The sequence below is a fragment of the Hyperolius riggenbachi genome, chromosome 2, assembly GCF_040937935.1.
Source record: "Hyperolius riggenbachi isolate aHypRig1 chromosome 2, aHypRig1.pri, whole genome shotgun sequence".
In the NCBI taxonomy this organism is placed as follows: Eukaryota; Metazoa; Chordata; class Amphibia; order Anura; family Hyperoliidae; genus Hyperolius; species Hyperolius riggenbachi.
In genome coordinates, this window is record NC_090647.1 from 285,103,177 (window position 1) to 285,116,131 (window position 12,955).

Genomic DNA, 12,955 nt, shown 5'->3' on the forward strand with positions numbered 1-12,955 from the left:
GGGGTTCCTATACCGCCCTGGCATTTTACAGGCCCAAAACCGTGAGTAGTCTGGAAACCAAATGTCTCAAAATGACTGTTCAGGGGTATAAGCATCTGCAAATTTTGATGACAGGTGGTCTATGAGGGGGCGAATTTTGTGGAACCGGTCATAAGCAGGGTGGCCTTTTAGATGACAGGTTGTATTGGGCCTGATCTGATGGATAGGAGTGCTAGGGGGGTGACAGGAGGTGATTGATGGGTGTCTCAGGGGGTGGTTAGAGGGGAAAATAGATGCAATCAATGCACTGGGGAGGTGATCGGAAGGGGGTCTGAGGGGGATCTGAGGGATTGGCCGAGTGATCAGGAGCCCACACGGGGCAAATTGGGGCCTGATCTGATGGGTAGGTGTGCTAGGGGGTGACAGGAGGTGATTGATGGGTGTCTCAAGGTGTGATTAGAGGGGGGAATAGATGCAAGCAATGCACTGGCGAGGTGATCAGGGCTGGGGTCTGAGGGCATTCTGAGGGTGTGGGCGGGTGATTGAGTGCCCTAGGGGCAGATAGGGGTCTAATCTGATAGGTAGCAGTGACAGGGGGTGATTGATGGGTAATTAGTGGGTGTTTAGGGTAGAGAATAGATGGAAACACTGCGCTTGGGTGGTGATCTGATGTCGGATCTGCGGGCGATCTATTGGTGTGGGTGGGTGATCAGTTTGCCCGCAAGGGGCAGGTTAGGGGCTGATTGATGGGTGGCAGTGACAGCGGGTGATTGATGGGTGGAAGTGACAGGGGGTGATTGATGGGTGGCAGTGACAGGGGGTGATTGATGGGTGATTGATAGGTGATTGACAGGTAATCAGTGGGTTATTACAGGGGAGAACAGATGTAAATATTGCACTGGCGAATTGATAAGGGGGGGTCTGAGGGCAATCTGAGCGTGTAGGCGGGCGATTGGGTGCCCGCAAGGGGCAGATTAGGGTCTGATCTGATGGGTAACAGTGACAGGTGGTGATAGGGGGTGATTGATGGGTAATTAGTGGGTGTTTAGAGGAGAGAATAGATGTAAACGCTGCGCTTGGGTGGTGATCTGATGTCGGATCTGCGGGCGATCTATTGGTGTGGGTGGGTGATCAGATTGCCCGCAAGGGGCAGGTTAGGGGCTGATTGTTGGGTGGCAGTGACGGGGTGATTGATGGGTGATAGGTGATTGGCAGGTGATTGACAGGTGGTCAGTGGGTTATTACAGGGAAGGACAGATGTAATTAATGCACTGGCGAATTGATAAGGGGGGGGTCTGAGGGCAATCTGAGCGTGTGGGCGGGTGATTGGGTGCCCGCAAGGGGCAGATTAGGGTCTGATCTGATAGGTAACAGTGACAGGTGGTGATAGGGGGTGATTGATGGGTGATTGATGGGTAATTAGTGGGTGTTTAGAGAAGATAACAGATGTAAACAATACATTTGGGAGGTAATCTGACGGCGGGTTTGCGGGCGATCTAATGGTGTGGGTGGGTGATCAGATTGCCCGCAAGGGGCAGGTTAGGGGCTGATTGATGGGTGGCAGTGACAGGGGGTGATTGATGGGTGATAGGTGATTGGCAGGTGATTGACAGGTGATCAGTGGGTTATTACAGGGAAGAACAGATGTAATTAATGCACTGGTGAATTGATAAGGGGGGGTCAGAGGGCAATCTGAGCGTGTGGGCGGGTGATTGGGTGCCCGCAAGGGGCAGATTAGGGTCTGATCTGATAGGTAAAAGTGACAGGTGGTGATAGGGGGTGATTGATGGGTGATTGATGGGTAATTAGTGTGTGTTTAGAGGAGAGAATAGATGTAAACAATGGATTTGGGAGGTGATCTGATGTCGGATCTGCGGGCGATCTATTGGTGTGGGGGGGTGATCAGATTGCCCGCAAGGGGCAGGTTAGGGGCTGGCTGATGGGTGGCAGTGACAGGGGGTGATTGATGGGTGATTGATGGGTGATTGACAGGTGATTGACAGGTGATTGACAGGTGATTGACAGGTGATCAGGGGGATAGATGCATACAGTAAACAGGGGGGGTGGTCTGGGGGGGGGGGTCTGGGGAGAATCTGAGGGGTGGGGGGTGATCAGGAGGGGGCAGGGAGCAGGGTGGGGGATAAAAAAAAAAATAGCGTTGACAGATAGTGACAGGGAGTGATTGATGGGTGATTAGGGGGGTGATTGGGTGCAAACAGGGGTCTGGGGGGTGGGCAGGGGGGGGTCTGATGGGTGCTGTGGGCGATCTGGGGCAGGGGGGGGGGGGGAAATCAGTGTGCTTGGTGCAGACTAGGGTGGCTGCAGCCTGCCCTGGTGGTCCCTCGGACACTGGGACCACCAGGGCAGGAGGCAGCCTGTATAATACACTTTGTAAACATTACAAAGTGTATTATACACTTTGTATGCGGCGATCGCGGGGTTAACATCCCGCCGGCGCTTCCGTATGGCCGGCGGGATGTTGCGGCGGGTGAGCGGCGCCAGGCGGAGGCGGAGGATCGCGTCACTGATGACGCGATCGCTCCGCCCATGCCCCTACAAGGACCGCCGCCAATTGTCAATACGGCGGTCCTTGCGGGGTGCACTTCCCGGCCGCCAATTGTACATACGGCGGTCGGGAAGTGGTTAAGTTATCACGGTTTAGTGAATCAAGCCCATGGTGTGGTCCTCCTGTGCTGAGCTGCATGAGCGAAATGTTAAATCTTCCCGTAGATTGTATGATGAAACTCAAAATCTGGCAGCATTTTTTCTGTAGCTTAGAAGATTGAACAGGTTATATACCTAGTATTTTCTGGCAAAGTCAGTTTAAAAAAATGGATGCCGCGAGAAAATGTGTCAGGCGTACAAATATAAACATTTTAAGTCACAGTACATCCCAAAACTGAACCTACGTCATTAGATGTACAAAGCTGCAGAAATCCATGTAAGCTACCTGAGAACTGCTAGAGGAAAGGGAATGATTAGTACAGTATTGTCATATCAACAGTGCCTGCTCTTGAGATAAAACAGAGAAAAATGGGGGAAGGAAACTAAAAGTGAATTCTTATCTTGAATGCAGTCTGGTAATCTAGCAATGCAGAGGAGAGGAGCCTGACAGCACAGCAATGTGTCTTGAGTTATTTACATGTGTGCTGCACTTTTTGGATGTTTGTCTTTTTGCAAAGTGCTTTCTGCAAGATATTCCCCTGCTGAGGAAAACAACTGGCTATGAAGAATATGGGCAAGCTTCTGAGCTGCAGCATACAGATGCAGTTTACATAAAGACTTGACAGTTGGCAGTAGGATGGGATCATTCGTTGAGGGGAAAGACATTAACAGAGTATTACTGTTGTTGTAAACGTTATACTGTATATAAAGTACTAATATTAGTAAACATTGGCGAACAGAAGTCTTTTTAAAGTAAACCTGTAAGTTAGGAAAAATAAAAGTTAGATACTTACCTCAGAAAGAGGACGAGGGAAGCCTGTAGGATTCAGAGTCTCCCCCCCCCCCCCCCCCAAGGTAGGTACCCCCTTGGGGCACTTTTTTCTGTCAGGTACACTTTAACACCTGCTTTAATGAGTTGAAGGTGGGGTTGAGCCTGATGGGGTGAGGTTGTGCGTCCCATAGAGTAGAGGCTGCTTTGGAGAAGTCCTGGAGCTGAGCAAGTGATGGGAGTGTTTATCATCCATAGAGTGTTGGAGAAAGCAGAGAGAGTAGGTTGGGGATAATCTCAGTGATGCCAATGTCACTCTGCTCACAGCAAAGTAACTGCTACTACAAACTTACACTTCTGAGAAATTTTTCAAAACGGAATATAGTAAGAATTTAATTCTTTTGCTATGACATGATTTACTAAAGGGGTTACCTAATATAACATTTTCATGGAAGTAGTTCTTCTAGCGGCTGGAATAGGAATTTCAAGCAGTTCAGGAAAGTCTCATCTATCTCCTGCAGTTATTTTTTGATACATCATAATAATAAGTGTCATTATCCTATGAGGCCATAGCAGGGATAGGGCCAAGTGTAACTTCTGTAGAGACAGTATATTCAGATTAATACACCTTGCAACTACTGCGTAGATACTATGATTTTTTTATGGGAATCATAGGGGAGTCTATGATTTTGATGTATATGACTTGTACTTTGCAATGAAATGATTTATAAGTAGACCAGCTAAGTTACTGGCATGTTTCCGAGAAGTGGGAGGAGGTTGAGTGTGTGTGTGTGGGGGTGGGGTTAGACCAGGAGGAAATTCACGCAAACGAGGTGAGAACATACAGGGATTGGACAAAATAATGGAGACACCTTGAAAATAAACAAAATATATTTTAATATGGTGTAGGTCCACCTTTTGCGGCAATTACAGCCTCAATTCTCCGAGGTATTGATTCATACAAATTGTAAATTGTCCCTAAAGGAATTTTAGCCCATTCTTCAGTTAAAACACCCTCCCATTCTTTTAGAGATGGTGGAGGCGGATATTGACTTCTTACTTAAATCTCTAATAACGACCATAAATGCTCAATAATGTTGAGGTCTGGGGATTGTGGTGTCTCTTTATGTAGATAGCGCTCCACTGTAATAGTCGATTAGAAAATAGGGGGTCCCCTTTAGGACCGCACTCACCCGCTCAGGTGGACCACTGTCAGACTGGTCATATGCATTTAAACGATCATCCGATTAGAATCAATGGGGTCCTCCGTCCGTTGTCCAGATGATAGCGTCCCCACTATAGTAGGATGGCTCCACTTATAGGTAAATTTTCCCAACGCTCCTCATGGAGGATGTGTGACTCCAGGCATACCTCACAGAGGGAATAAGTAGACCATCGCGTAATTCCGTAAAAATATTTGACAGATTTATTGCTTAAAATATACTCACAAACATATGTTTGGTACAGGCGTTTAGAGTGGGTAACGGGCTCTCCCCCGTGCCTCCCAGGTAAGGCCTATAGGTGGTAGTCCGTGCCGCTCGATCTCCGCCGACCGTTCCTGCTCCGAGATGTTATTCCTGGTTGTCCTGTGGTTCCACCCGACGCGTTTCGTCACACGCGTGACTCAACAGGGGCGCGTCACACGCCCCTGATGAGTCACGCGTGTGACGAAACGCGTCGGGTGGAGCCACAGGACAACCAGGAATAACATCTCGGAGCAGGAACGGTCGGCGGAGATCGAGCGGCACGGACTACCACCTATAGGCCTTACCCGGGAGGCACGGGGGAGAGCTAGTTACCCACTCTAAACGCCTGTACCAAACATATGTTTGTGAGTATACTTTAAGCAATAAATCTGTCAAATATTTTTACGGAATTACGCGATGGTCTACTTATTCCCTCTGTGAGGTACGCCTGGAGTCACACACCCTCCATGAGGAGCGTTGGGAAAATTTACCTATAAGTGGAGCCATCTTACTATAGTGGGGACGCTATCATCTGGATAACGGACGGAGGACCCCATTGATTCTAATCGGATGATCGTTTAAATGCATATGACCAGTCTGACAGTGGTCCACCTGAGCGGGTGAGTGCGGTCCTAAAGGGGACCCCCTATTTTCTAATCGACTATTACAGTGGAGCGCTATCTACATAAAGAGACTTTACAGAAGGGAGTTGCTACACCCCATAGAAAAGCGCATACAGAGAGACTCTCTTTTAAGTTTGAACTTTCCAGTTTATGGCCTAATATTGGTATAATTTGCAGCGCCATTTGATAAATTGACATTTGGGGATTGTGGTGGCCAGATGAGATGCTCAACTTCATTAGAATGTTCCTCGTGCCATTCTCTAACAATTCTAGCTGTATGGATTGGGGCATTATCATCTTGAAAGATGGCATTCCCCTCCGGAAACAGTTCTTGAACCATAGTATGAACTTGGTCGCCCAAAATTCCTAAATAGTCTGGCTGTTAATTCTTCCATGAGGGAAATCATTGGCCCGGCGGATTTCCAAGAAATAGCACCCCAGATTATCACAGAACCCCTGCCATGTTTTACGGTTGGGAGAAGGCATGGATGAAATGCTTCTTTCGGCTGTCTCCAAACGTATACTCGGCCGGAGGTCGGAAATGAGGTAAACGATGATTGGTTAGAGAAAATCACATTTTTCCACTGCTCGAGGGACCAATTCTGGTGGTTTCTACACCACTTTAAACGCTTTGAAACATTTGTCTTTGAGAGCAGAGGTTTTCTAATTGCAGTTCTCCTGTGGAATCCAGATTTGTGCAGCTCCCGACGAACAGTTTTTGTGGAAACTGGGTTCTGTAGGTGTTCATTCAGCTCTGCAGTGATATTAGGAACCGTGGTCTTGCAAGCTTTTCTAACAATTCGATTTAGAGTCTGACGGTCTCTCTTAGACAACTTCGACTTTCAGCCACAACTGTGCTTTGCTGAGGACGTTTTTCCTTCTCTTTCAAAGGCAGTCATTACTTTTGAGACAGTACCTCTTGAAATGCCAAGCATTCAGGAAATTTCTGTTACAGTAGCGCCTGCCATACAAGCACCAACAATTTGGCCGCTTTGAAAGTGTAAGAGATCTGCCATTTTTATAAATGATCACCAACTTTTGTTTAAATATCTGTAAAAAACAATTATTTTAAATCAACATATCAAATAACAAAAATAATAAAAAGTTTTTATTGCTTAAAACATGTTCAAAGATTATAATGCCAAAATGTTAGGTGTTTCCATTATTTTGTCCAACCCCTGTATGTACTCCATACAGTTGGTGTCCTGGTTTAGATTGGATTCTTGAGTGAGGTGGCCACCTTGGCATGACAATCATCTAGCGTATACAGAAGGCTTAAAGTGGACCTGAACTCAGAACTCCTCTCTGCTCTAAAAGATACACAACAGCATAATAACCTTTAAACAGCTAATACAAATCCTGTTACAGCTGATACAAATCCTGAACTAAATCTGCACTGTTTCTACTTCCTGATTCATAGAAGTAGACATATTGTTAACAGCCTGTGCTTTCAAATGAGCTTATCTGCTTATCTGCCATAAGCAGTCATGTGACACGGGGGAGAGATCAGATTACAACTTGTGATTAGACGCAAATGAGGAGGCAGTACACAGGCTAAACTCTGTAAATACATACAGGATGCACTTCTCTGTATTTCTTCTGTCCTGTGCAAGAGTTCAGGTCCACTTGAGGCTCCCTGCACACTGCAGATCCGATTTGCGATTCCGTTTTGTGATTCCAATTCCGTTTTGCGATTTTGATTTTCCCTGGATGCTATAAAAAAACGAAGAAAAAAACGCAGCATGCAGTACTGGGCAAGCTTTATATGAGCTGAGAGCACTTATAATTTCTAAGGACAAATTAATTAAAACAATGTCATTTTAAAAGGCAAGCATTTAAAACGCTTTTTTCACACGAGCCCTGTTATAAGCTGGGCTGCTTCCTTTTTTTACTTTTGCTCTGTTTTAAATAACTAGTGAAAATTACTAAACATATATATTGTATATTCATTAGCCGTTGGACGCATTTGAAATTTTGCACATTACACTGCTGTTTACTGTGTATGCATTAGCATTATTTTTTTCATGAATGCATGCTAAAGATTTTTTTTCTCTTAATATCTAGGCTCAAGAGTAAACAGACGCAAAAGGACGCGGAAAACAAAAATAAATAGTAAGGAGAGTAGATCAAAAAAGCATGCCCCAGAACTGTCTGTGGAATATATCCGGGCCATGACTGTACAGGGGCTGCATGATGTTCTGCTAAACAGGTACTGCTGACAAGTGAATTTATATTTCAGAACATTTTGCATACCAGTCAAATGCTAGAATTGGGTAGAATTGTACTGCATAGTAACTTGTCAGTAGTGATTGCTTTCTATAAACTCTTACACTGGCTTTGCACATTAAAGCCCTAGATGGGACTTTTGTCTTTTTTCATACATATTTAGTGCATTATACCATAATTTGCAATACACAAATGTTTCTTCATTGCGTGTAAAGCTCTGCCATTGATACTTCCAAGGTGCATGACTTTACATTGATCAACATTAAATTTCATCTGCCATGTACCTGCCCATATGGCCATGTTGTCAAGATTCTGTTATAATATGTCACTATCCATCTTTGTGACTTATTAAAAGGAAATAAATATGGCAGCCTCCATAGCCCTCTTGCTACAGTTGTCCTTTAAAAAGGAGCTATAGCAAAAAGGGGGAAAAATAAATCAGTACATAGATAAGAAAAAATGTTAAATAATAGAAGAGAGATCAAGAATTGATTGATATTGGCCATGCCATTTGTTCATGCTGTTTGATCACAATGAGCCTGCATGTCATCATCTTTACTACTGGCAGACAAGAGAAAAAACAGACAGCACTAACTGCCATTATTTATAACCACACCCATCAACATTCCAATAGGCTATAAGGTTGTTTTTTATAGATATACCTATGCACAGAAGGAGATATTGGTTGCTTGACAGTTAGAAACAGCTGTTATTTCCCACAATGCAATGAGGTTCACAGACTGGAAACTGTCAGGACCTAAGTCCTCACATCATCACACTGTGGGAGGGATTTCACCACAATGTCATCCCAAGCAGCTACTGATTGGGATGAAGTTCAATTATGGGGTACAGTTCTTCTTTAAAAGAAAACTATCAAAGTTTAAGTTTTTGGTTTTTTTGTCCAGAAGCCATTTAGGAGTTACAAGGGATTTGTAATAGCAGATAATGGTAGTAAATGGGGAAAAAATATATCTGTCAGCTTATCAGATCCTGTACACTGCTGGGGCAGTGCAGGGCTGACGGGTGATGGAGGAGTTCTTCTATTCAGCGTTATAGGCTTCTCATCCTCTGAGCAGCCTTGCCAGGTGTAAATAAACAATCCATGCTGGTGCGACAGCAGAGGGACTTCTTATGTGAGGGCAGATTTCACACGCTGTAGTGAGAAATTCACTGATTAAATCAGTGTTGAATCAGTGAATTTCTCACTACAGCGTGTGAAATCTGCCCTCACATAAGAAGTCCCTCTGCTGTCGGGCCAGCATGGGCTGTTTATTCATGTCTGGCAAGGTTATGCAGAGGATGATAAGCCTATAACACTGTATAGAAGAATTCCTCCATCACCTAACAGCCCTGCACTGGCCCAGCAGTATACAAGATCTGATAAGATGATGGATGTCCGCTTGGTTGTGTGCCACTTGTCATCCCTCTGCCCTACTCCATAGCAACAGATGCATGGCTAGCCTGCATTCTCGTTAGCCTGCAAATCCTCAAAAGGTTACTCATCATTGTTTTTGTTTCAGTTATAGAAATGTCTTCATTTAAAATTTAATCTATTCCAGGGTTCAAGAGACAGCAGATCTTCATGTCCAGGAGGAAACAATAAAGGGCTTGGCAGAGAATGTGGAGCAGGAGATATTTAACATGTATCACGATACTGGTGTGAGATATAAAAACAAATACAGAAGTCTGATCTTCAATCTGAAAGACCCCAAGAATAAGGTACATTATCCTGCTCCTTTGAAAATGATCTGTGAGTGTGTCTGGGACATTACCGACTGTAAAATCTCCATATCCAGCAAAAGCCAAATGTAATGCGCTGCCCTGTTTCCTCATTATATTTGCTGTCAGCATAGTTTTAGGATGTTAGTATAGTAATAGTGTATTAAGATATTGGGTTTTTTTTTTTTTCAGGCCTTCTTTCAGCGTGTAGCGCTTGGTGAGGTATCTCCTCAGAGCCTTGTTCATATGAGCACTACAGAAATGGCTGGACAAGAATTATCAGATTGGAGAAATGAAAAGAGACGACATGTGAGTGTGATTTGTCCTGAAGCAATACAGTTTATTAATAAAAACAGGAGTCCCCTATTAACCACTTAAGAATCAGAATCAGAATCATTTATTTCGCCAAGTACAACGTGAGTTGTACCCGGAATTGGTTTTGGCACAACCGGGTCGGTGGTGGTACAGTACAGAAATTGAACAGGCAGCATACAGTAGGTACACAGTAGATACATATAACGCATACATATATACGGCTATACATACAGTAGGTACAATGCATAGTACGGAGTGAAGCAGAACATAGGTAGAATGGAATGGACCCAAAGAGAAGACCATGGGGACATCTGCTGCCATCTATGGCACTCAAAACGCTTCTGCAGCGATACTTTGATCAGATGCCCCTGGTCCATCTTGGGGGAGAGAGAGAGAGAAAAAGATAAACAGATGCATACAGTACAGTGCATACAGTGAAAGTGAAAGAGAGCTCCCTTTGGATTTAAGGTAACCTGGCTGTCCCTGGCTGCTGCAGAGAAAAAGAAAGAGTCCTCCTATGGCTGCCGCGGTGTCTTGGCTGGCCAGCCTGGCTACTCAAGGGCTCGAATGCGCATTACCCCATATTGTCCCGTCAACGTGTGGTGCGAGGATGGCCCGAAATTCATCCAGGGGACGCTGGGAGGGGACACTTGACTTCTGTGGTGGAGTGGAGAGGACAGCATGGCCGGAGAGGCAGCGGAAACGGCATGGCCGGAGAGGCAGCGGAACACTGGCCTGCTGTGGCCACAGCGATGTAGCAGCCCTGACCCAGCGGGGGGAAGCAGCGGCAGTCAGACCTCACCTAGCTGTGAGGTGGGTGGCCCGCTCACAATCCGCGGCGACTGTCCTCCCTGGCAGCAGCTGCAGCATCACAGTCCACGTGGATGCGGGGGGCCCTCAGCGGCGTCTGGTCACCCCGGCGGCGGCTCAGCCCAGTGCCGATACAGGACTCGATGCGTCCTGTGCAGCGTTGCCATGGTGGGCTCCACGCAGGTGGCGATGCCAGAGAACCAGCAAGCGGCAGCGGTAGTTCGGCCGGCTCAGTGTCCTGCTCCCTCGCGGCTGCAGAGGCGACGCTCCTGGCTCCCCCACGTCCGCAGCAGCTGACTCCTGGGATCTCGCGATGAGCACGTGGGTCCCAAACAGCTGATAATTCGGCAGGCAGACTGGGACCAAAAGGCTCGGATGCAGAGCGAGACCTGCGTGCCCCTGCCCTCCGCATACTACCCCGCAGGAAGCGGAGCTCGGAGGAGACTGGATTATAGTAAAAAAAATAAAAAAGGCCGGAGCCCTGTGGCCGCGGCGACCGAACCCGGCACCATCTTGGATAATACCAACATTTAAGGACTGCAGCCTTAAAACCCCTTAAGGACCAGACACTTTTTTTCCATTCAGACCACTGCAGCTTTAACAGTTTATTGCTCGGTCATACAACCTACTATCTAAATGAATTTTACCTCCTTTTCTTGTCACTAATACAGCTTTCTTTTGGTGCTATACGATTGCTGCTGTGATTTTTAGTTTTTATTGTAAATATCAAAAAGGACATGACAAAAAGAAAATCAAAAAAATTCTCATTTACAGAGATATTTCTCCCACCCAGCATGGGTATGTGGGTATGTGTAAAAATACACCCCAAAACACATTATACTACTCCTGAGTATGGCGATACCGCATGTGTGACACTTTTTTAAAATGCCAGGGCAGTGTAGGAACCCCACAAGTGAGTTCATAGAAGGTTTTATTTTTTGTCACAAGTTAGCGGAAATTGATTTTTATTGTTTTTTTCATAAAGTGTCATTTTCCACTAACTTGTGACAAAAAATAAAATCTTCTATGAACTCACCATACACCTAACGGAATACCTTGGGCTGTCTTCTTTCTAAAATGGGGTCACTTGTGGGGTTCCTATACTGCCCTGGCATTTTAGGGGCCCAAAACCGTGAGGAGTAGTCTGGAAACCAAATGCCTCAAAATGACTGTTCAGAGGTATAAGCATCTGCAAATTTTGATGACAGGTGGTCTATGAGGGGCCGAATTTTGTGGAACCGGTCATAAGCAGGGTGGCCTCTTAGATGACAGGTTGTATTGGCACTGAAGTGCAGGAAGCGCAGGATGTTCTCAAATCGTGACCTGGACATGGTTGCAGAGAACATGGGCGTGTGATGTGTTGGGTGCGTAGACTAATAAGACCGCAATACATTCTTTTTGACTAGACCCATGTTAAGGAGAAGGCCCAAAAAAATGTTAAGTTTGGAAACTTGGAGTGGTTTCCACCGAAAAGGCTGGGCATGGTAGCTTCTTGGATTGGCGGTTGCGTATTGTGTGGCATAACAGTTGGTCTCAGCCACAATTAAGTCGTAGAGATCCACGGAGCAGAACAGATGAAAAAAGTCTAGGGCCGATCCTAGATTATCTGTCTCCACCTGGACTCCAGACTGGGCGGTGAAAGGGGGCAGTACGGGTGCGGCGGAACCAGGGGATTGCCAATTGGGACTTGCCAGCACCTCTGGGAGACTATGGGTAGTACGGGCCCATTTTGCTGCTGGCTGCGACTCGGGTCTTAATGCACGTGCCACCGAACCAGTTTTTACTAACATGCTGGTGCTCGCCACTTCACCATGGTCTATGGTAGTACTGGTGCTAGGTCCAGGAGATGCTACGCTGCTGGTGCATGCCTCACCAAGAAAACTCGGATCAGCGCTAGCACCACCACTCTGCTGCCCTTGAGACCTCAACCTCGGCACTGCTATCGGTCAGAGAGCTACTGCTGTTCACCAGTTCGTATTCTGACCCGGATGATTCGTTGGATGAGGCTTCCCGATCGCACTCACCCCAATGGGGCCAGAATCCCGGCAGCCTCTTCAGCGGAATACCCCTTTTTTGCCATAGTGGACTGCTAAATTTAGGGGGTATTCCTCTGAAACTACCCAGGAAAAAGAGCACCTACCTAGTAAAAGGGAGTACTTGTGAATAGAGATGGCCCGAACCGTTCGTGGGTGAACCTCTATGGAGCCGCTGCTACTTCCGGGTCGCAATGACCCGGAGTAGTACAGCTTCTGGGCCGGCGGTGCGCGTCTTTGATCGCGTGCCCGTTGCCGGCCACTCTCTGCGCATGAGCGTGACGTCACTCATGACGTCACGCACATGCGCAGAAAGTGCCCGGCAACAGGAGCGCGATCTAGGAGGCGCAT

General features: G+C 46.4%; 1 protein-coding gene across 7 annotated transcripts in view; it reads left to right on the top strand.

Moving 5' to 3' along the window:
* The window catches only part of SPOCD1 (SPOC domain containing 1), a 222,897-nt gene that overhangs the window by 81,929 nt on the left and 128,013 nt on the right, over positions 1–12,955 (top strand). For all 7 annotated transcript variants that reach the window (XM_068265400.1, XM_068265401.1, XM_068265402.1 and 4 more), the window contains 3 exons: positions 7,566–7,710; positions 9,287–9,446; positions 9,639–9,755. In XM_068265400.1, coding sequence (XP_068121501.1) covers positions 7,566–7,710; positions 9,287–9,446; positions 9,639–9,755 — 422 coding nt within the window. The remainder of the gene's footprint in view (positions 1–7,565; positions 7,711–9,286; positions 9,447–9,638; positions 9,756–12,955) is intronic.